Source organism: Lottia gigantea, assembly GCF_000327385.1.
Source record: "Lottia gigantea unplaced genomic scaffold LOTGIsca_314, whole genome shotgun sequence".
Taxonomy (NCBI): Eukaryota; Metazoa; Mollusca; class Gastropoda; family Lottiidae; genus Lottia; species Lottia gigantea.
Window position 1 is genome coordinate 24,154 of NW_008709048.1, and position 22,733 is coordinate 46,886.

Here is a 22,733-nt window from a genome sequence, read left to right on the forward strand (position 1 = left end):
AACTCTATTTCATTTCATTAGTCTAATAAGATACAGAACAATAGGATATAAAACTCCATTTCATTTCATTAGTCCAATAAGATACAGAACAGTAGGATATAAAACTCCATTTCATTTCATTAGTCCAATAAGATACAGACCAGTAGGATATAAAACTCTATTTCATTTCATTAGTCCAATAAGATACAGAACAATAGGATATAAAACTCTATTTCATTTCATTAGTCCAATAAGATACAGAACAGTAGGATATAAAACTCTATTTCATTTCATTAGTCCAATAAGATACAGAATGTAGGATATAAAACTCCATTTCATTTCATTAGTTCAATAAGATATAGAACAGTAGGATATAAAACTCCATTTCATTTCATTAGTCTAATAAGATACAGAACAGTAGGATATAAAACTCTATTTCATTCTATTAGTCCAATAAGATATAGAACAGTAGGATATAAAACTCTATTTCATTTCATTAGTCCAATAAGATACAGAACTGTAGGATATAAAACTCCATTTCATTTAATTAGTCTAATAAGATAAAGAATAGTAGGATATAAAACTCTATTTTATTTCATTAGTCCAGTAAGATACAGAACAATAGGATATAAAACTCTATTTCATTTCATTAGTCCAATAAGATACAGAACAATAGGATATAAAACTCTATTTCATTTCATTAGTCCAATAAGATGAGTTTGAACTTTTTGATGGATTTCAATCAGCCTTTCGTTCTGCACATCACTGAAACAGCTTTAGTTTGTGTTCTTGATGCCATTAAATCTTCTGTTGACTTGGGCAATATAGGAGTTCTTGTACTTCTGGATCTTTCTGCGGCATTTGACACGATTGACCACAATAACCTATTGAATAGACTGGCAGTCGATTATGGACTAACCGGATCAACTCTGAAATGGTTTTCGTCATATCTTACTGATCGCTTTCAATATGTTGAGATTAACAACGCTTCGTCAAAACACCAGCAATTATCCTGTGGTGTACCCCAAGGATCAGTTTTAGGGCCCATAATATTCACTATGTATACCAAATCTTTGGGCAACCTTATAAAACAACAGAACCTACAGCACCATTTCTATGCCGATGATACCCAAGTAATTGACAGTTTTAGCCCGAATCCTACGAGTCAACAACTTACAATCTGTAATTTGGAGCGTTGTCTGAGTAACATTAAAAATTGGATGTCAGCCAATACGTTGAAGTTGAATGACGATAAAACCGAACGTCTTCTTGTGGGTCCTGCCCAGAAACTAGATGTCTGCAACTTAAAAACTCTCAGGATGGGTAGTTCAAATATTCCTGTATCGACAGTCGTAAAAAACCTAGGTGTACTGATTGATTCAGGTCTCAGTTTCAATGACCACATCAATAACATTTGTAAGATTTGCCACTTCCATCTGCGAATGATCGGGTCAATTCGTCATCTAATAACACAAGATGCTGCTGCATGCTTAGATCGATCAGTTGTGCTATCCAGAATTGACTACTGCAATGCAGTACTTACTGGTATAACAGAAGAACAGATTTCTAAGCTACAGATGATCCAAAATCGGGCCGCCCGAATTGTTACTAAAACCAAATCAAGATCACACATTACTCCTGTTTTAAATGATCTACACTGGCTTCGTGTTCGTGAAAGGATCAATTTCAAAATTTTATCGCTGACGTATAAGACCGTCAACAAAACTTCCCCATGCTATCTTCAAAATCTACTGTCATTATACAAGACTAAACGTTCATCAAGATCTGAAGGCAAAATATTAAGATTCCTTCATACAACCTGAAAAAATTTGGCTCCAGAACGTTTCAATACAGTGCATCAGTAATTTGGAATAAATTACCGAAATCAATTCGACAATGTGAATCTGTGTCTGCATTTAAATGTAAAGTGAAAACTTGGTTGTTTAGTTACTATCAATAACTCACCAATGGAGATCACTGGAATGCGCCTTGAGAAATTCCACGAGGATTTAATTGCTGCGCAATATAAATATCGTCATTATTATTAAATATTTCTGTATGTTTAAATTTCTTTCCCATTTTTTATTCTATAGTTTTGTTCCAAAAATCACTGCTTCTCCTTTATACTTTGAAAGAAAAATTCCTTCTCCAGTGTGTATATTTTTTAAAAATATTCCATTACCTTTATGTTTGACTTTGACTTCTCCCGTGTCAATCTTATCTATTAGATTACTTAATCCCTCAGTTTTCTTGGTTTCTTGACTAAATCGATTTCCGAATTCTTTTACTGTGCCTAATATATCTGCTACTCCAGAACCTCGTGCTTCCTTTTCCATTGCTAAATTCTGTCTACGTTCTTCAGAGGTTTGAGCTTCAGCTGCTTTCTCTGTGTTGGCAGCTTGGACTGCGGCAGATATATCCAACCAGTTTCTGCACTAGCCGCGGTAATACCAGCAAATATCAATGATAGAAATGGTAAAAATCCACCTTCCTTTGCATTCGTGTCAATTCTTTCTAAATCTCCATTTCATTTCATTAGTCCAATAAGATACAGAACAGTAGGATATAAAACTCCATTTCATTTCATTAGTCCAATAAGATACAGAACAGTAGGATATAAAACTCTATTTCATTTCATTAGTCCAATAAGATACAGAACAGTAGGATATAAAACTCTATTTCATTTCATTAGTCCAATAAGATACAGAACAATAGGATATAAAACTCTATTTCATTTCATTAGTCCAATAAGATGAGTTTGAACTTTTTGATGGATTTCAATCAGCCTATCGTTCTGCACATCACTGAAACAGCTTTAGTTTGTGTCCTTGATGCCATTAAATCTTCTGTTGACTTGGGCAATTTCATCAGTGACTTTACAATATATATATTTATCAATAAGCTTTTTAGTTATGTTGATTTTTTTACCATTGAAAGTTATTACAGTTGGTGAAGCTGTTTCAATAGCTTCTATTATTTTCATAACTTAAGTTTCTGGTTTCATTTTTAAAGGGTGTTTTTTTATTCAATTCTTATAATTCTTCTATCTGCTATTTTAATTAAATGTTTTGCTTCTTCCAATAATAAACAGTACCCGGTTTCAACATGAATATTTATATTTACTCCTGTTTTGAAAAGATCTTCTTGGTGAGCTGACAGATCAAAACAGAAGATTGGGTGATTAATTGCAAAATCTACATATTGAAACTGAGGTGGATTTCCAAATAATTCACACATATTTTTATAGTTTCTATACAATTCATTATAATCCTTTGTGGTTGGATTAATTGTTAAAGGTTGGTTAGGATAATTATCATTGTTTAATCTTATTTGAACTTTACGGATTATGGGATCTTGAGTTTGGTTCATTGCTACTCTTCAGATACTATTGTTATTAGTCTGGTAAGTTCTTGAAACCAACCATTAAATATCTTGCTGGTTTAATATTGTTAGTGATTGGCCACGTGGTGGATTCTCCAGTTAAAGTCATGCTACCTACCGTATTACGATGAAGAAAAGCAATTTCGATGTCTTTAGTTAATGAGTTGAATATTCTCGTTTCAACGTCGATTGATGGTGTTATTACGGGTATGAAAAGTTGGAGATTCGTTATTTCTAATTTTGCGTTTGAAGCATTCTATCCAAAGAAAATCTTATGATTGTTGATTTCTCTTTGTAGATGAATTTTATATGGTAAACTTATGGAAACCTTTCTGTGTTCCAACAGACCAAATAAAGGATATAACTTCAACATTGTATCAAATTCCTCAGGAATATATATTTGAATCAGCTTCCAAAACCATCTCCACTCAAAGAACGCCGCCGCAGACACAAACTATTTCTCATGAACTAAATTTTTAAACAAAATGACCCCAGATCATCTCTCCGACGTAGTTCCAACTAAACCGCATTTACATAATCTTAGAAACAGTCACAATCTTAGAGAATTCTTTTGCCGCACATCACTTTACTATAACTTTTTCTTTCCCTCTACTATACGAACATGGAATTTATTAAATCCTTCTCTACAAAATTCAGCTTCCCTTCAAATATTCAAAACGAGACTTTCAGCACAGGACGTAATTGTACCATCATTTGATTATTTAGGCAAACGTACAACTCAAATTATCCATTCAAAACTCAGACTATCCTGCAGCGACTTAAATGGGCACAAATTAGTCTGCCCCTTGTACTCAGATGAACAGAAACATACAATCAACACTCTTCAACCTCACTTCCAAAACATAACAATATTGTTATACGGCTCTTCGACTTTACCTGTAGATGACAACATTTTTGTACATTGATAGTCCTTTCGAGCACCATTTACATATTTAAAAAAAAAGAAACCTCGCTAAATAAAGATGGAAAGAAATTGTATTAGTTTGAGGAACTCGATTCTGATTGGGAGTTCCATCTTTGATTTGAAATCACATCTGAAATAAGCATCGGAAAGAAGCAACCAATTTGATAATGAATTTATTATGAAGGTATTTCTATCACCATCATTCAACTGGGATTTAGAACCAACAGTGGGTGAGATGATAATATAATCCTCTTTTTTCTTAAAAATGAATAACGAATCGGATCGTATAATTTAAAGATTGGATCTAGTATGTAATTTTTATCTCCCATTTTGAAGGTTTAAAATTTGAATATAAATTTATCGTATTCGTCTAGCCTAGTACTTGGAAGATGTTTTTCTCCAGGATATTTTGCCCATGGAAAACCAGGAAGATTGGCTAGTGAAGATTGTATATCTGAACCAAAGTAAGTTTTTTGAGTGTGTCATTTTTTATCCTATAATTTTAAAACCTTGTTGTTTCTTTTCTTCTAATCTCCTGTTTCGTAGTTCTTTTATTAGTTGTAATTCTTTCAACTCGTTAGATTGTTTCACTGTGTCGCTTATACTAACTCCTGCTTTTGCGATAGAACCGATAGCTTGGGCATCGGATGAAATAAGTGAAACAAAGCTAGCTATTTTTTGGAATTAGAGAAGTTAGTGCTGAGATGAAACCATCTCCTTTAAATCTTTCTTGTTTGTGTTTTAGTGTTAGAGTCATTTTCAGGGGATAAAATTTAGCTATAGTTGGTAATAGAGGGGGGGGGGGGGGTGTTTGGCGTGGATGATGACCATATAATAGCGTACACATATGATATACCCCGAAAGAAGAAGCCCTCCTATCCCTACGCACAGCTGTAGATAACAACCGCGACACCCTCAACACCAACCTCACCACAGACAGCATCATCACCTTAGCCAAACTCTGTATCGATACTACCTACTTCTCATGGAATGACAACCTCTACAAGCAGATTCACGAGCTCCCAATGGGATCCCCCTCTCACCCCTACTTACCGAAGTTAGAACTTCTGGACCATCTTAACAACCAGCATCAACGCATTCAGTTCACCGTAGAAACTGAAAAGGACTCTGTATTCCTTGACATCAACATCCACAGATCATCCGACGAACTTAAGACCAACGTTTACAGAAAACCTACCCAACTTATACATTCATGCCAACTCCAACCACCACGCCCAAACCAAAACAGGCATCATATCAACCCTCGCCAGAAGAGCCGAGGCTATATGCATTCCAGAATACCTATCTGAAGAAATCAGCCATCTCAAAACAGTATTTACCTCCTACAGCCAATACCCTCCACTTCTTACCGACAAGATCATCAAAAAAACCATTCGTCCCACCAACAACACCGAGCTCTCCCAAACCAGACCAGATTCATCCTAACCCAGAATTGGCATCCCCTTCATAGGTCCTACCAGCTACAAAATTCGCCGTCTCATGCGACAGAAACTGTCTGTCCAAACTTATTTCACGTCTGGTACCACCCTAAAATCCCTGATAGGGCAACTGGCAGAACATCCTCTGAAATCCCTACTGATCTTAAAGGTGTGGTTCACTCCATTCCATGCAACTGTGGTGCCATCTACATTGGAGAAACATCGCCCCCATTTCAGTCCGCACCAAAGAGCACCTTACATCCACCAAGAAACACGATGCTATATAACCTCATGTTTACCCCCACTCATTCATTTCATCTGATGACGACACGTGTAAATTGTGTTGAAACGTTATGTGCTTTGTTATTAAAGATATCCCTTGTGTTTTTTGTTATATCTACTCTCCACTTCTAAATGTCGTTCAAATCTTATGTCATGATATAACCCTATTAAAGCTGTAAGCAAAGAAAACTACGAGAACACCAGAGGTTATTCATATTTCTAGATAGATGACTCAACAAGACTCTACACTCTTAGAAACACTGTTGTATGTTAGAATTCATTCGGAAATTTATACTAAATTCTAAGACTCCTACTGAACAGATGCCAACTTGACAACGTCAATCGATATTCGAGGAAAAAGGCGAGAAAGCCAGTGTAAAAAAAAAGCGAGGAAAAAGGCGACAAGTCTAGAAAGGCCTTTTTCTTCGCCTTTTTCCTCGCTTTCTCGCCCTTTTCCTCGCCTTTTTCCTCGCTTTCTCGCCCTTTCTCCTCGCCTCTTTCCTCGCCTTTTTCCTCGCCTTTTCCTCGCTTTCTCGCCCTTTTCCTCGCCTTTCTCCTCGCCTTTTTCCTCGCCTTTTTTCTCGCCTTTTTCCTCGCTTTCTCGTGGGCGAGAAGTCGACATTAGATATGGCCGCAGCCGGCTTCCATAGTTTCGTGATTGACCTAAATTTTGTATGCTAAATTTTATTAGTGATAAGGATGACGACATCATTTATTTTTCTTAATTTTCAATCACAAAAATGGAATGTAATTATAAAATCTAATTTCCTCGCCTTTTTACTCGCCTTTTTCCTCGCCTTTTTCCTCGCCTTTCTCCTCGCCTTTTTCCTCGCATTTCTCCTCGCCTTTTTCCTCGCCTTTCTCCTCGCCTTTTTCCTCGCCTTTCTCCTCGCCTTTTTCCTCGCCTTTCTCCTCGCCTTTTTCCTCGCCTTTCTCCTCGCCTTTTTCATCGCTTTTCTCCTCGCCTTTTTCCTCGCCTTTTTCCTCACCTTTTCTTCGCTTTCTCGCCTGTTTCCCTGCCTTTCTCCTCGCCTGTTTCCTCGCCTTTCTCCTCGCCTGTTTCCTCACCTTTCTCCTCGCCTTTTTCCTCGCCTTTCTCCTCACCTTTTTCCTCGCCTCTCTCCTCGCCTTTTTCCTCGCCCTTTTCCTCGCCTTTCTCCTCGCCCTTTTCCTCGCCTTTCTCCTCGTGTTCGTATACATCATTTATTTTTTTAATTTTGAATTAAAAACCTGGAATATGATTATAAAACATCAAAAATTCTAGAAATATTACCTTTTTAATTCAAAATTCTAGAATTTTCACCCGGGTGAAAATACAAGTTTTCAATTCAAAATTAATAGATAATTGATGTCGTATAAGAGGGAAAATGAAAAAAATTATGCTACTTCCACTCGATAGCGCAAAAAACCCAGACTAGAAAATTTTTCAGGAGGGAGGCCAACCCCCATGACCACACACCATGCTTAGTGCCCTCTAAATTCCACAAATTGGGGAGCTCAAATGACCACCGCCCACCACACACCGCCCACCCATTCACAGTCAATGTAATCCTCGATTCGCCACTTTAATAAAAATACCAATTGAAATATGCTTAAAGTTTTATCTTGATAAACATGTTATAATGGAGTTATATTATGATAAACATGTTATAATAGAGTTGTATCATGATAAACATGGTATACTAGAGTTATATCAAGATAAACATGTTATAATAGAGGTATATCATGATAAACATGTGGTAATAGAGGTATATCATGATAAACATGTTATAATAGAGTTATATCATGATAAACATGTTATAATTCAGTCATATCATAATAAACATGTTATAATAGAGTTACATCACGATAAACATGTTAAAATAGAGTTATATCATGATAAACATGTTATAATAGAGTTAAATCATGATAAACATGTTATAATAAAGTTATATCATGATAAACATGTTGTAATAGAGTTTTTTCACGATAAACGCTATATAGTAGAGTTATATCATGATAAACATGTTATACTAGAGTTATATCATGATAAACATGTTATACTAGAGTTATATCATGATAAACATGTTATAATAGAGTTAAATCATGATAAACATGTTATAATAGAGTTACATCACGATAAACGTGTTAAAATAGAGTTTAATCATGATAAACATGTTATAATAGAGTTATATCACGATAAACATGTTATAATAGAGTTTAATCATGATAAACATGTTATAATAGAGTTATATCATGATAAACATGTTATATTAGAGTTATATCATGATAAACATGTTATAATAGAGTTAAATCATGATAAACATGTTATAATAGAGTTACATCACGATAAACATGTTATAATAGAGTTACATCACGATAAACATGTTAAAATAGAGTTATATCATGATAAACATGTTATAATAGAGTTAAATCATGATAAACATGTTATAACAAAGTTATATCATGATAAACATGTTATAATAGAGTTATATTATGATAAACATGTTATAATAGAGTTATATCATGATAAACATGTTATATTAGAGTTATACTATGATAAACATGTTATAATAGAGTTATTTCATGATAAACATGTTATAATAGGGTTAAATCATGATAAACATGTTATAATAAAGTTATATTATGATAAACATGTTATATTAGAGTTAAATCATGATAAACAAGTTATAATAGAGTTATATCATGATAAACATGTTATAATAGATTTATATCATTATAAACATGTTATAATAGAGTTACATCACGATAAACATGTTAAAATAGAGTTATATCAAGATAAACATGTTGTAATAGAGTTATATTGTGATAAACATGTTATAATAAAGTTATATTATGATAAACATGTTGTAATAGAGTTATATTGTGATAAACATGTTATAATAAAGTTATATTATGATAAACATGTTGTAAAAGAGTTATATTGTGATAAACATGTTGTAATAGAGTTATATTGTGATAAACATGTTATAATAAAGTTATATTATGATAAACATATTGTAATAGAGTTATATTGTGATAAACATGTTATAATAGAGTTATATCATGATAAACATGTTATAATAGAGTTATATTGTGATAAACATGTTATAATAGAGTTCTATCATGATAAACATGTTAAAATAGAGTTATATCATGATAAACATGTTATAATAGAGTTATATTGTGATAAACATGTTATAATAGAGTTATATTGTGATAAACATGTTATAATAGAGTTATATTGTGATAAACATGTTATAATAGAGTTATATCATAATAAATTATTTTACATGTATTAATTATTGACGTATTTTTTCTGCTACAATATAGTCAGTAACGTGTATAGTATCGCCATCAAATAGGTCGTCTAGAGTAATGTTATAGAACATACAAACTTCACCTCTCTCAAATCCATAATTCACCATTAGACAATCCTTCATCTCAGAACAATTTGTAATACAATGGTCCAGATCTTTGTTAAAAGACACGGCGATGACTGGTGGTGGAAATAGAAGACAATTACCATAATCAACTACAAAGGTGGCACACTCGGTATAGTTATTACATAATTCATTACATTCGGTTTGGTTTACATTTTCTATTATATCCGGTGCTACAATATCAATACTCGTATCCTGTGTATACTTGAAACCACCATCTAAAACATAAAATAAGTAATTCCTTAATTATAATTTTATATGGTAACAGATAATCAGCGTTGACAAGTTTAGGGTGTTATCTCTCGGGAAAAGTTGACGAATTGTACGATAGTGAAACCTAAAGTAGAATGCTGTGAAAGCCTCTTGTCGTTTTAAGATAGTATCAATATTTGGTAGGGGTGGTTTACAAGGCGTATCCTCATACGGGTTTTTTACTGTCGCCCTAAGTAAGATACTTGTAATACAATGTTTTAGAGTTTGTAAAGAGGTTTCTAAATCTTTTTTGAATATCGGGGCAACTGATTGCATCGATGTGACCCATTCCAATCTCAGTCAGACAAATACTTTGGATATTATTATCAGTTCTGGCGATATACGTTTTAGCTTTTTTAAATGTGCAGGAAAACATACTTAAATATTATTAGAATAATGCAAATAGAAGTCATAAATTGTCTTAATAAACAAAAAAAAAAGCTAGATAACCTTTTTCCAAACCCTTTTTATATACTCAGTTGTGAAATACACGTCCAGATATTAGTGCTTCATTCACAAATGTAAATTTCGTAAAATGTCAGTCAGTCAATAAGATTGTTGATCCATAGGCCATTTTGTAAAAGTGTTCACAATGAACAGAAAACAAATGATCAAAGAACTGAATATTATAAAAAAGAATTGAACGAGTTCATTTGTACAAAGACTATGGCATAAAGTGTAAAATGTCACCATGTTTAATTTAAACTGAATTCTTGAAGAAAATGTACCTGTCATATCTTGAGGTTGACAATATGGTTCTTGATATTTCCACTCTCCATCTATACAACTTATTAGTTGCTTCATGTTGAAACCTTTCTTACAGGTAACACTGACATCAACACAATTGTCGTCCTTGTTGAAATATGCGTTTTTAACGTCTGGATAAGTTGAGCAATCTGAAATTATTATTTTGTTATCTATTATTTTTAATATTGAAAATAAACATTCAGATTTTATAAGTCAAAATTAAGATACCTTATTATTTGATTCAACATTTGTCTTGTTTGCACATGAATATAAGATCTCAACAAGGTATTAAGGGTGAGCGATATGTGTTCACAAGAAATGTTGACGGACCGACGGACAGGGGCGACGGCAATATACGTCCACATTTAATATTCACAGCTACACAAATAATGAAAGCAACGGTCATTATGTCGAATATCATACATGAACAGTAATCTTGCTGATTACAACCCTTCCAATCATAGTTTTAAAAAACAAATATATTTACCGGCATCAATAAGAATCAGCTTTGTTACTGCTAATAAAAATACAGAACACAAGAGGTTATTCATATTTCTAGATAGATGACTCAACAAGACTCTACACTCTTAGAAACACTGTTGTATGTTAGAATTCATTCGGAAATTTATACTAAATTCTAAGTTTCCTACTGAACAGATGCTAACTTGACACCTGTCAATCGATATCCTGTTTTCGCACATTTTTTCAGCGACAGAATTCTAAAGGCCGGTTCACAAGAGCTAATTTTTCTCTCAGTCTTGATCAGTCGAGTGAACATGGCTTTTTACGAAGAAAACTATATCGGTATTTCTATTAGAATGTTGTTTTGTCAACTTTAGAATATTTAAATGAAGTTGAAAACAAATAAAAATAAAAGGAATATGTGTGGCAGGCTATCAAGTCGTTGCTCGTGAATGTACTCATCCTTGTAGACTACTTAAGAAGTTGACCCATCCCCTGTGGACAGCACTCTCCTTTGATCATTATCATTTTTTTCCAAATAACTGACAGATTCAGAAGAGGATTGGTGTATGTTTGATGTATTAAGACTATTCTATACTAGTAAATATAACTAACAGTCGTAATATTTCATATTTGTATAGGCATGTGTGTTAACTGAATTTGAGCATTGAGTCAATTTGAGAAAATTGAGTGTATTTTCATTATCACCTCAGTTTTTTTTAACCGATTTATAACATCTTTGGTCACTGCACCATATATTCAAGAAATCCTGAAAGTTTCATGTCTCAAAGATTATGGTTAAAGTTCAAGATTTGTATAGAAATCAAACCGAAATGTGCTTTAAAAGCTGAATATGGAGTTGTGGGCAATTTCTGAAAGTGTGAACATGGATTTTTGGTTAGTTATAAAATAAAGTAATCTCCAGGTCGTGCTACCAAAAGTTATTTTTTAGCACATTGAGAGGCACAGTCCACGGCCTTTAACTGCAAAACGAAACCCAAAATTCATAACAACATAATGGTTGGGGAGCAGCTGTTCACATGAAAACATATATTAATCAAAAGCGAGTAAGCAATTCATATCAAGTGTCAAGAAGAGTAAGTATACTCGTATACCCGTCATTGCTGCTCAACATATACATACTCACTAAAGAAGTAGGCTAAGCGTTGACCGAAACATCTGGCCTATAAACAAGAGTATCTTATACAATATTTATTATATCGGCTGTCAACAATAGATAAAGCTGTGTATTATTGTTGCTGTCAGGAGACCACCACAGAGTACCTAAAGATGTCAGAGCATTAAAACTCAACAGGACAGCGTGTCACATGCATAATATATCATCCAGAAATATTGAACCTTCATTTTTGATATATTTTCAAAATGGCCGTCAAATTAATGTTAACGCATGTTTTTCTTAATGATAATGCACCTTTATAATGATACAAATCTATCATTCCAAAATACCCAACAGTTGTTCAAGTTTAAACAAGCTTATTGACTTTGAATAATCAACAGTTGTTCAAGATGGTGTCCATAACATGATAGTCAATTCTTAGTTACAAAGTTTAGCTGTTTTGGTTTCCTTCATTCTTAGTTACAAAGTGTAGCTGTTTTGGTCTCCATCATTCTTAGTTACAAAGTTTAGCTGTTTTGGTTCCCATCATTCTTAGTTACAAAGTTTAGCAGTTTTGGTCTCCATCATTCTTAGTTACAAAGTTCAGCTGTTTTGGTTTCCATCATTCTTAGTTACAAAGTTTAGCTGTTTTGGTCTCCACCATTCTTAGTTACAAAGTTTAGCTGTTTTGGTTTCCATCATCCTTAGTTACAAAGTTTAGTTGTTTTAGTTTCCATCATCCTTAGTTTAGTTACAAAGTTTAGCTGTTTTGGTTTCCATCATTCTAAGTTACAAAGTTTAGTTGTTTTAGTTTCCATCATCCTTAGTTACAAAGTTTAGTTGTTTTGGTTTCCATCATTCTTAGTTACAAAGTTTAGCTGTTTTGGTTTCCATCATTCTTAGTTACAAAGTTTAGTTGTTTTAGTTTCCATCATCCTTAGTTACAAAGTTTAGTTGTTTTGGTTTCCATCATTCTTAGTTACAAAGTTTAGCTGTTTTGGTTTCCATCATTCTAAGTTACAAAGTTTAGTTGTTTTAGTTTCCATCATCCTTAGTTACAAAGTTTAGCTGTTTTGGTTTCCATCATTCTTAGTTACAAAGTTTAGCTGTTTCGGTTTCCATCATTCTTAGTTACAAAGTTTAGTTGTTTTAGTTTCCAACATCCTTAATTACAAAGTTTAGCTGTTTTAGTTTCCATCATTCTTAATTACAAAGTTTAGCTGTTTTAGTTTCCATCATCCTTAGTTACAAAGTTTAGCTGTTTTGGTTTCGATCATTCTTAGTTACAAAGTTTAGCTGTTTTGGTCTCCATCATTCTAAGTTACAAAGTTTAGCTGTTTTAGTTTCCAACATCCTTAATTACAAAGTTTAGCTGTTTTGGTTTCCATCATTCTAAGTTACAAAGTTTAGCTGTTTTAGTTTCCATCATTCTTAGTTACAAAGTTTAGTTGTTTTAGTTTCCATCATCCTTAGTTACAAAATTTAGCTGTTTTGGTTTCCATCATTCTTATTTACAAAGTTCAGTTGTTTTAGTTTCCATCATCCTTAGTTACAAAGTTTAGCTGTTTTGGTTTCCATCATTCTAGGTTACAAAGTTTAGCTGTTTTAGTTTCCAACATCCTTAATTACAAAGTTTAGCTGTTTTGGTTTCCATCATTCTTATTTACAAAGTTTAGTTGTTTTAGTTTCCAACATCCTTAATTACAAAGTTTAGCTGTTTTGGTTTACATCATTCTTATTTACAAATTCTAGTTGTTTTAGTTTCCATCATTCTTAGTTACAAAGTTTAGCTGTTTTGGTCTCCATCATTCTTAGTTACAAAGTTTAGCTGTTTTGGTTTCCATCATTCTTATTTACAAAGTTTAGTTGTTTTAGTTTCCATCATCCTTAGTTACAAAGTTTAGCTGTTTTGGTTTCCATCATTCTTATTTACAAAGTTTAGCTGTTTTAGTTTCCATCATCCTTAATTACAAAGTTTAGCTGTTTTAGTTTCCATCATCCTTAGTTACAAAGTTTAGTTGTTTTAGTTTCCATCATTCTTAATTACAAAGTTTAGCTGTTTTAGTTTCCATCATCCTTAGTTACAAAGTTTAGCTGTTTTGGTTTCCATCATTCTTAGTTACAAAGTTTAGCTGTTTTGGTTTCCATCATTCTTAGTTACAAAGTTTAGCTGTTTTAGTTTCCAACATCCTTAATTACAAAGTTTAGCTGTTTTGGTTTCCATCATTCTAAGTTACAAAGTTTAGCTGTTTTAGTTTCCATCATTCTTAGTTACAAAGTTTAGTTGTTTTAGTTTCCATCATCCTTAGTTACAAAATTTAGCTGTTTTGGTTTCCATCATTCTTATTTACAAAGTTCAGTTGTTTTAGTTTCCATCATCCTTAGTTACAAAGTTTAGCTGTTTTGGTTTCCATCATTCTAGGTTACAAAGTTTAGCTGTTTTAGTTTCCAACATCCTTAATTACAAAGTTTAGCTGTTTTGGTTTCCATCATTCTTATTTACAAAGTTTAGTTGTTTTAGTTTCCAACATCCTTAATTACAAAGTTTAGCTGTTTTGGTTTACATCATTCTTTAATTACAAAGTTTAGCTGTTTTAGTTTCCATCATCCTTAGTTACAAAGTTTAGTTGTTTTAGTTTCCATCATCCTTAGTTACAAAGTTTAGTTGTTTTAGTTTCCATCATCCTTAGTTACAAAGTTTAGCTGTTTTGGTTTCCATCATCCTTAGTTACAAAGTTTAGCTGTTTTTGTGTCAATCATTCTTAATTATAAAGTTTTGCTGTATTTGTTTCCATCATTCTTAGCCAGTGTTTTTATGAGGAATTGTTGGCCAAACTTAAAGATGCTGTCATATTGCTCTACTCTAGGTTGTTTCGATATTCCACAATTCCGTATATTTGTGTTTTACATAACTCGTTTTGATTGGTTTAAAATAGTATCTTAAGGCCAGGCTTTTAGTAGAAAATTTCTAAGATCAAAACGTAGACTAAAAAATAGAAAACATAAAGGATCAGAAATTCTAATCTAATTTTACTTATATTGCTTCTTTAGCCACAGAGGGATCATTCCATCTGTCTTCATCATTAAAGGACAAATTCAAGTGCAGTCTTTATAGGGCGAAACGACCAAGTCAAAGCTTGCTGTCTCCAGCATTATAGGACAAATGCACCAAGTCAAAGCTTGCTGTTTTCTGCATTATAGGACAAATGCTCCGAGTCAAAGCTGGCTGTTTCCTGCATTATAGGACAAATGCACCAAGTCAAAGCTTGCTGTCTCCAACATTATAGGACAAATGCACCAAGTCAAAGCTTGTTGTCTCCAGCATTATAGGACAAATGCACCAAGTCAAAGCTTGCTGTCTCCAGCATTATAGGACAAATGCACCAAATCAAAGCTTGCTGTTTCCTGCATTATAGGACAAATGCTCCGAGTCAAAGCTTGCTGTTTCCTGCATTATAGGACAAATGCTCCGAGACAAAGCTTGCTGTTTCCAACATTATAGAACAAATGCACCAAGTCCAACCTTGCTGTCTCCAGCATTATAGGACAAAATGCTCCGAGTCAAAGCTTGCTGTTTCCAGCATTACAGGACAAATGCACCAAGTCAAAGCCTGTTGTCTCCAGTATTATAGGACAAATGCACCAAGTCAAAGCCTGTTGTCTCCAGCATTATAGGACAAATGCACCAAATCAAAGTTTGCTGTCTCCAGCATTATAGGACAAATGCACCAAGTCAAAGCTTGCTGTCTCCAGCATTATAGAACAAATGCACCAAGTCAAAGCTTGTTGTTTCCTGCATTACAGGACAAATGCACCAAGTCAAAGCTTGCTGTCTCCAGCATTATAGGACAAATGCACCAAATCAAAGCCTGTTGTCTCCAGTATTATAGGACAAATGCACTAAGTCAAAGCTTGCTGTCTCCAGCAATATAGAACAAATGCACCAAGTCAAAGCTTGTTGTCTTCAGCATTATAGGACAAATACACCAAGTCAAAGTTTGCTGTCTTCAGCATTATAGGACAAATACACCAAGTCAAAGCTTGCTGTTTCCAGCATTATAGGACAAATGCACCAAGCCAAAGCTTGCTGTCTACAGCATTATAGGGCAAATGCACCAAGTCAAAGCTTACTGTCTCCAGTATTACAGGACAAATGCACCAAATCAAAGCTTGTTGTCTCCAGCATTATAGGACACATGCACCAAGTCAAAGCTTGCTGTTTCCAGCATTATAGGACAAATACACCAAATCAAAGCTTGTTGTCTCCAGCATTATAGGACACATGCACCAAGTCAAAGCTTGCTGTTTCCTGCATTATAGGACAAATGCACCAAGTCAAAGCTTACTGTCTCCAGCATTACAAGACAAATGCACCAAGCTGTCTCAACCATTTAACAGACAAATTGAAAGTTGTACATTCAGTTCGTTAAGTGAAGTTAACTTTGAAATTTAATGTCCAGCAATGGTAGGTCTAACGTCCCTCTCTTCACCAACCACAATCTAAACTATGCTTGATGACTTACCACCAACCCAAAAGACATGATATCTTTGGAATCCACGGATATATATGTGCTCATAGATGACTGTCTTCATTTCTGGCAGCTCTTTATTTCGTATCAGTCTCAAGAGTGCTATCTTCTTTTGTCAGGACAACTAGGCTTTTGATATAAGCTTTATCCGGTCTTGATCAAAATTGATATGCATAGGCATATTCACCGTATCCATACCACACCCCAGTCCGTCAAACTTCTTCGGGGTCACAAGTAAGAAAAAGTACGTATTGTCCGATCACAATTGGGCTCTGGAATCTTTGTAGGAAATCTCAGCCAATCAAACTAATCATATATTATACAGAACATACTTGAATGTATTCAGCTAACTGTTCAATAAAGGAACTTTAAAAGATATGCATTTAATTTATGATGCAAAGTGGCACTAATAGTCTAACACTACATATTCTATGCATGATAAAAGCTTGATTGTTGATACAAAATGAAAGGCGATTCCGATAGTTTGGCCTTGACGCAACTGAATCTTTAGTTATAGTCGTTTTGTGCTGTAGCGGCAGACAATGGGCGTATATTACCTTGCCTGTTAAATCTATGAAATGCATATATTCTGTATGATAAAACATGTGCCTTTTACCTGACATATGTTACAGTTAGTTGCGAGAGTAAGAAAGATTTATCAAATCGTATATCTATGACACGCATATTGAAATATGTTTATTTATCGATACTAGAATATTATTGGAAATGTCACTGCTGTCAACAAGAGATGAAGCTGTGCAATGTTGTTGCTGTCAGGAGACCACCACTGCGTCAGTATAGACTAACACAACACTCGTGCAGATATACTACTCTAGGACGATATTAATTGATATAATTTAATAAAATTACAGGGTAAACAAATACAATGGCGGCAGGGAGACAGGGCTGGTCATCCATGCGCATGCGTACCACAGGCGTACATAGTGTTCATAGAAATAATAACAGTTACTATAGACCTTATAGTATACTGGCATGACCACTTTTCTTTCTCTTTTTCTCTCTCTTGGAGATTAAATTAATGAATAAAAAATGAAAAATAGTCCTGGAGGTATTTCGGAGTTTGTTTGTGTCTAGATTAGATGACCGACGGAATCCTGTAGGCTGTGGGATTGGTAGATCTTCTGTAGTAGATGGAAGAATAGGTTCTGGATTCTGTAAAATCGCTGTAGATGTATCAGTTGTCTGTTCGACAATGTCGTTGTCAGACTCGCTAGTGTCATAAGAACCGAATTTGATGTTTTGACGGTTAACCAAATTTTAAATGTAGGGCAGTAAGTAATCCATGAAGTACAGGTTTTGGAACTATGATACATTCTATTGTTGGTGCTAGAGGTTCGCCTTTACGGACAACAAAGAAACCATCTGTGCAGATCGAAGGCATCTTTCAACATCTTTGATATCAGTGGTCTTTTTATGTGTGGGTTTTAAAAGCCAACCGCCTACCGCTGCCAACCGCCATACCGGAGTGAAAAAAAAGGCGCTAAAATGAGCATTGTTAAATTGAAGGATAGTAGATTTTCATACTACAAAACGAAACTATTCAATTTGACGGAATTTTTGTTGACGTCAATATTATGGAATCAAAATTATTTTAAAAATGAAACGAAACAAATTAATATTTCTTTTTTTGCTTTGAGATATTTTCCTTCACATTTTCTGATTCAATTCGTGTTTAAAATAGCAATAATCTCTTTTAAAAATAAAATGGCGCACACAATAAAACGTACAAATACCTCTAGATTGTTTTTAATGATCACAAAGACTGAACAAGGTCGTTTGTTTCAGAGTTACTTCCCTTAACTTTTTACATTTTATTTGATGTAAATGATTTTCTATTTGCCGAAACTCTTCCCTCTTTAATAGATCGTCTGATAAAATATCTTATAAAACGGTGTGTATGTGACACAGGCATCTGTTTCTATCAATAGTCGACTCTCTCTATAATAGTTTAAATATGAGAATGTGGCTAACGCTCGTCACGACCACCTCCGCTTCAGACGATTTTCTACCATTTACCGTAATGAAATATTATTCCAACCTCGTTTCATTGAATATTTTCCCCTCCATACTAATCTAACTATTGGTCAATAAAAAATACTAAAACAATTTACACCCATCGAGAGTCGACTATTAATAGAAACAGATGCTTGTGGTATGTGAGTAAACTTTTTCTTTATCTGTTTTTCGGTATGTTTCGGAACCATTCTTGTATTTTCGTAATATTCTTCTTCAACCATTTCTTTATCGTAATGATACATATAATACCAACGATTTTAAGATAAAGAAGGCGCTGTTAGATTATTGCTTAACAAGCCCCAAGACACAGGGTATCCCTTTTTTGCATATGGTTCCCATTCGTGCCTTGCCAGTAGTACTTGAGCTTATAGATTGGACGCACTTTTCCCAATTTCATTTTCATTCCATGGGGAAAAGTGCGTCCAATCTATAAGCTCCCTCAAAAAGACATCCATACCCTACATTCCATCAATTCCCCACCCCCAAAAAAGATCTCTACACCCTAAATTAACGAAGTCGACGGCATCTTTTCATCACTATTTTCTCTAGGTAAAACAATAATTCCAAAAGTAACCAGTTTCGTTTCGAACAACAAGTCCCTCATTTCATCCGAACCTAAAGCTATAGGATCTCTCGCGGAAGTGGGAAAGAGTATAAGCGACACAGTGAAACAATCTGACGAATTGAAAGAATTACAACTAATAAGAGATCTGCGAAACAGGAAATTAGAAGAAAGGAAAGGAAAAGGTTTTAAAGTTATAGGATAAAAATCATTGGGTTCTCTTCCAGGGTAAATTTATATTCAAATTTTAAGCCTTAAAAAATGGCAAATAAAATACTAGATCCAACTTTTAAATTATACGAACCAATTCGTTATTCATTTAACAAGAAAAAAGAGGATTCATCTCACCCACTGTTGGTTCTTAATCCCAGTTGAATGACGGTGGTAGAATTACCTTCGAAATTAATTCATTGTCGAATTGGTTGCTTCTTTCCGATGCTTATTTCAGATGCGATTTCAAAATAAAAGATGGAACTCCAAACTGAAACAACGCTAGAAAATAATTTCTTTCCATCTTTATTTAGCGAGGTGGTTTTGGAAGCTGGTTCAAATCCGATAGAAACCATTAAACACCCTGGGGAATTTGACAACATGCTGAAAACAGTTTTCCTAAAGACTTCGATTCAGTCTCAGGGTGGATACCCGATGTTAGCGATGGAAGTGTTTTAAAAGAACCGGTAAGAAATTTTCCAAATGATGCGGAGTTAGCTAGAGTGAGAGTTGTTGCTCGAAACACAATAGAAAGAGTAGGACGAGCAGCTAATCTTGGATTCGAAAAACGAGTTCTTCAGTACAATAATTTTGTTGAGAATAACCGGTGGGGTAATTACGTAAATCGGAAGTTATATCCTTTATTCGGTCTGTTGGAACACAGAAAGGTTTCCATAGGGTTACCATATAAAATTCATCTACAAAGAGAAATCAACGATCATAAGATATTCTTTGGAGAGAATGCTTCAAACGCAAAATTAGAAATAACGAATCTCCAACTTAACATACCCGTAATAATACCATCAATTGAAGTAGAAACGAGAATATTCAACTCGTTAACTAAAGATATTGAAATAGCTTTTCTTCATCGTAATACGGTAGGTAGCATGACTTTAACTGGAGAATCCACCACGTGGCCAATCACTAACACTATTAAACCAGCAAGATATTTAATGGTTGGTTTCAAGAACTTACCAGATTCTCAAACGAATAACAATAATGTCTTTAGAGTGGCAATGAACCAAACTCAAAATCCTATAATCCATAAAGTTCAAGTAAGATTAAACAACGATAATTATCCTAACCAACCTTTAACAATTAATCCAACCACAAAGGATTATAATGAATTGTATAGAAACTATAAAAATATGTGTGAATTATTTAGAAATTCACCTCAGTTTGAATATGTAGATTTTGCAATTGATCACCCAATCTTTTTTTTCGATCTATCAGCTCACCAAGAAGATCTTCTTATAGAACCTTATAGAGTGTATGTTATGCAGAATACTAAATTTGTTAACCCTAAAGAAACCGGTTTAAACTAGTTTTCAGATATAAAGAAACCGGTTTTGAACTGGTTTCTGTATATCTGAAAAGACATATACTACTATCTAACCACCATATCTGACCCAAAAAAAATCACATATACTACTTATGATATTATACTGTTGTTGTATTTTGTGATAATCGAGACTATACAAGTATTTATACTGTTGTTGCACTGAGTGATAATCGAGGCTATACAGATAAATTGTGGTAATCTTAGTTATGGCTGCGTATACAGTGACTGTATATATGTGATAATCGAGACTGTACAGATACATTGTGTTAATCTTAGTTATAGCGGCGTATACAGTGACTGTATATATGTGATAATCGAGACTGTACAGATACATTGTGTTAATCTCAGTTATGGCTGCGTATACAGTGACTGTATATATGTGATAATCGAGACTGTACAGATACATTGTGTTAATCTCAGTTATGGCTGCGTATACAGTGACTGTATATATGTGATAATCGAGACTATACAGATATATTGTGTTAATCTTAGTTATAGCGGCGTATACAGTGACTGTATATATGTGATAATCGAGACTGTACAGATACATTGTGTTAATCTCAGTTATGGCTGCGTATACAGTGACTGTATATATGTGATAATCGAGACTGTACAGATACATTGTGTTAATCTTAGTTATGGCGGCGTATACAGTGACTGTATATATGTGATAATCGAGACTGTACAGGTATGTACTGTTGTTTTGTGTGACTATTGAGGAAACTAAAGTGAAATAAATTTGAGTCGTCAATTCGGTTTAATACATCAGTAAGAGATAAAGAAATAACTATTAATCTGTACTGTCAGTCTGTCGATGAAAAAAAAACATAAATAGATTAGATTTGATGAATTAATCAATTAAAGGCAAGCTTTGGATATATTATGCAGCTATAAGTACAAAGGGAAATAACTCAACAAATCAATTTCATTACTGTAACTTAACACCATACGACTTCGCCCCTATATCCTTCGGATATATAACTTACCCATCCGGATATATTACTTGCCACTGCGGATATATTACTAGCTCTTCTGGATATATACCTTGCCCTTTCGAACAATCAGGATCTGTACTTCGACAATCTTATGGACTCACTCCACTAATTCATTTGCCATCTCCTCCCATGTTAAAACACGAAATTCAACCTTCTACAACTTTTTCCAGAAATCTCGTTGAAAGCTTTCCAATATGTCGAATGAAAGCCTGACCAATCCTCAATGTCTCCTAAAGAATTCAATATATGATGACCATGAAAATTTTGAGCTACTAAAATTGAAAGTAGACTACCGGTTATACTCATCCGCTAGAGTTTGGCACTTCACAAAACGACTATTTTTAGAATTAGCCTTCCGCCTTTAGGTCTCTCATCATCTCACCAAATCTGAAAGATAATGCAATTTCAGACATCAAATTCCAAATCTAGACCAAATTTTACCCAAAAATAGGCATGCAAAAAACCCAAAAGGGAGAGAGAAAGAAGATTTCTAAAAATAGCCTGGACTACATTCGTATACATAAAATGTTTTAGTGGAATGAGTCTTATATTGTTAGGACTCGGGTCGGTAATTCATTTGCCATCTGTTTCCATGTTAAATCACGAAATTCAACCTTCTGTAACGTTTTCTAGAAATCTCGTTGAAAACTTTCCAATATGTCACGTGAAAGCCTGGCCAATACTTAGTTTCTGGACAAAAAGTCAATATATCATGACCATGAAGTATTCATCCGCATGCAAATCTCTCACCATCTCACAAAATCTTAAAGAAAATGCGATTTCAGACATCAAATTCCGCATCTAGACCAAAATTAGTCAAAATAGTCATGCAAAATCCCGAAAAAGGAGGGAGAAAGGGGATTTTTAACACGTTTTAGAGTCTGGTAATAGGCTACATAAATAGGACAGTTTAATGTATGAGTAGAGTATTGGGGCTTGGACGTTACCAGTCTTCATTAGCATTAGGTGAAGAAAAGTGGGACGTTAAACTCTATTCTATTCATTTTATTTCGGTGAGATCCCTTTTATAATTGCCCCCCCCCCCCCCCCCC

General features: G+C 34.1%; 3 protein-coding genes across 3 annotated transcripts; 2 read left to right on the forward strand and 1 right to left on the reverse strand.

The window, feature by feature from the left end:
- Positions 1-6,783: 6,783 nt before the first annotated feature.
- LOTGIDRAFT_175594 (hypothetical protein) lies at positions 6,784-7,206 on the reverse strand (the record flags this gene model as incomplete). Its single annotated transcript, XM_009057882.1, has 1 exon — positions 6,784-7,206. One exon carries the CDS (start codon positions 7,204-7,206, stop codon positions 6,784-6,786), a length of 423 nt encoding a protein of 140 aa, XP_009056130.1.
- A 422-nt stretch (positions 7,207-7,628) lies between these two features.
- On the forward strand, positions 7,629-9,287 carry LOTGIDRAFT_175595 (hypothetical protein; the record flags this gene model as incomplete). The annotated part of the gene is made up of 1 exon (XM_009057883.1): positions 7,629-9,287. One exon carries the CDS (start codon positions 7,629-7,631, stop codon positions 9,285-9,287), a length of 1,659 nt encoding a protein of 552 aa, XP_009056131.1.
- Positions 9,288-17,585: 8,298 nt separating this feature from the next.
- Positions 17,586-20,669, forward strand: LOTGIDRAFT_175596 (hypothetical protein; the record flags this gene model as incomplete). The annotated part of the gene is made up of 2 exons (XM_009057884.1): positions 17,586-17,604; positions 19,768-20,669. The coding sequence occupies 2 exons, from the start codon at positions 17,586-17,588 to the stop codon at positions 20,667-20,669; spliced, it is 921 nt and encodes a 306-aa protein (XP_009056132.1).
- Between the last annotated feature and the right edge of the window lie 2,064 nt (positions 20,670-22,733).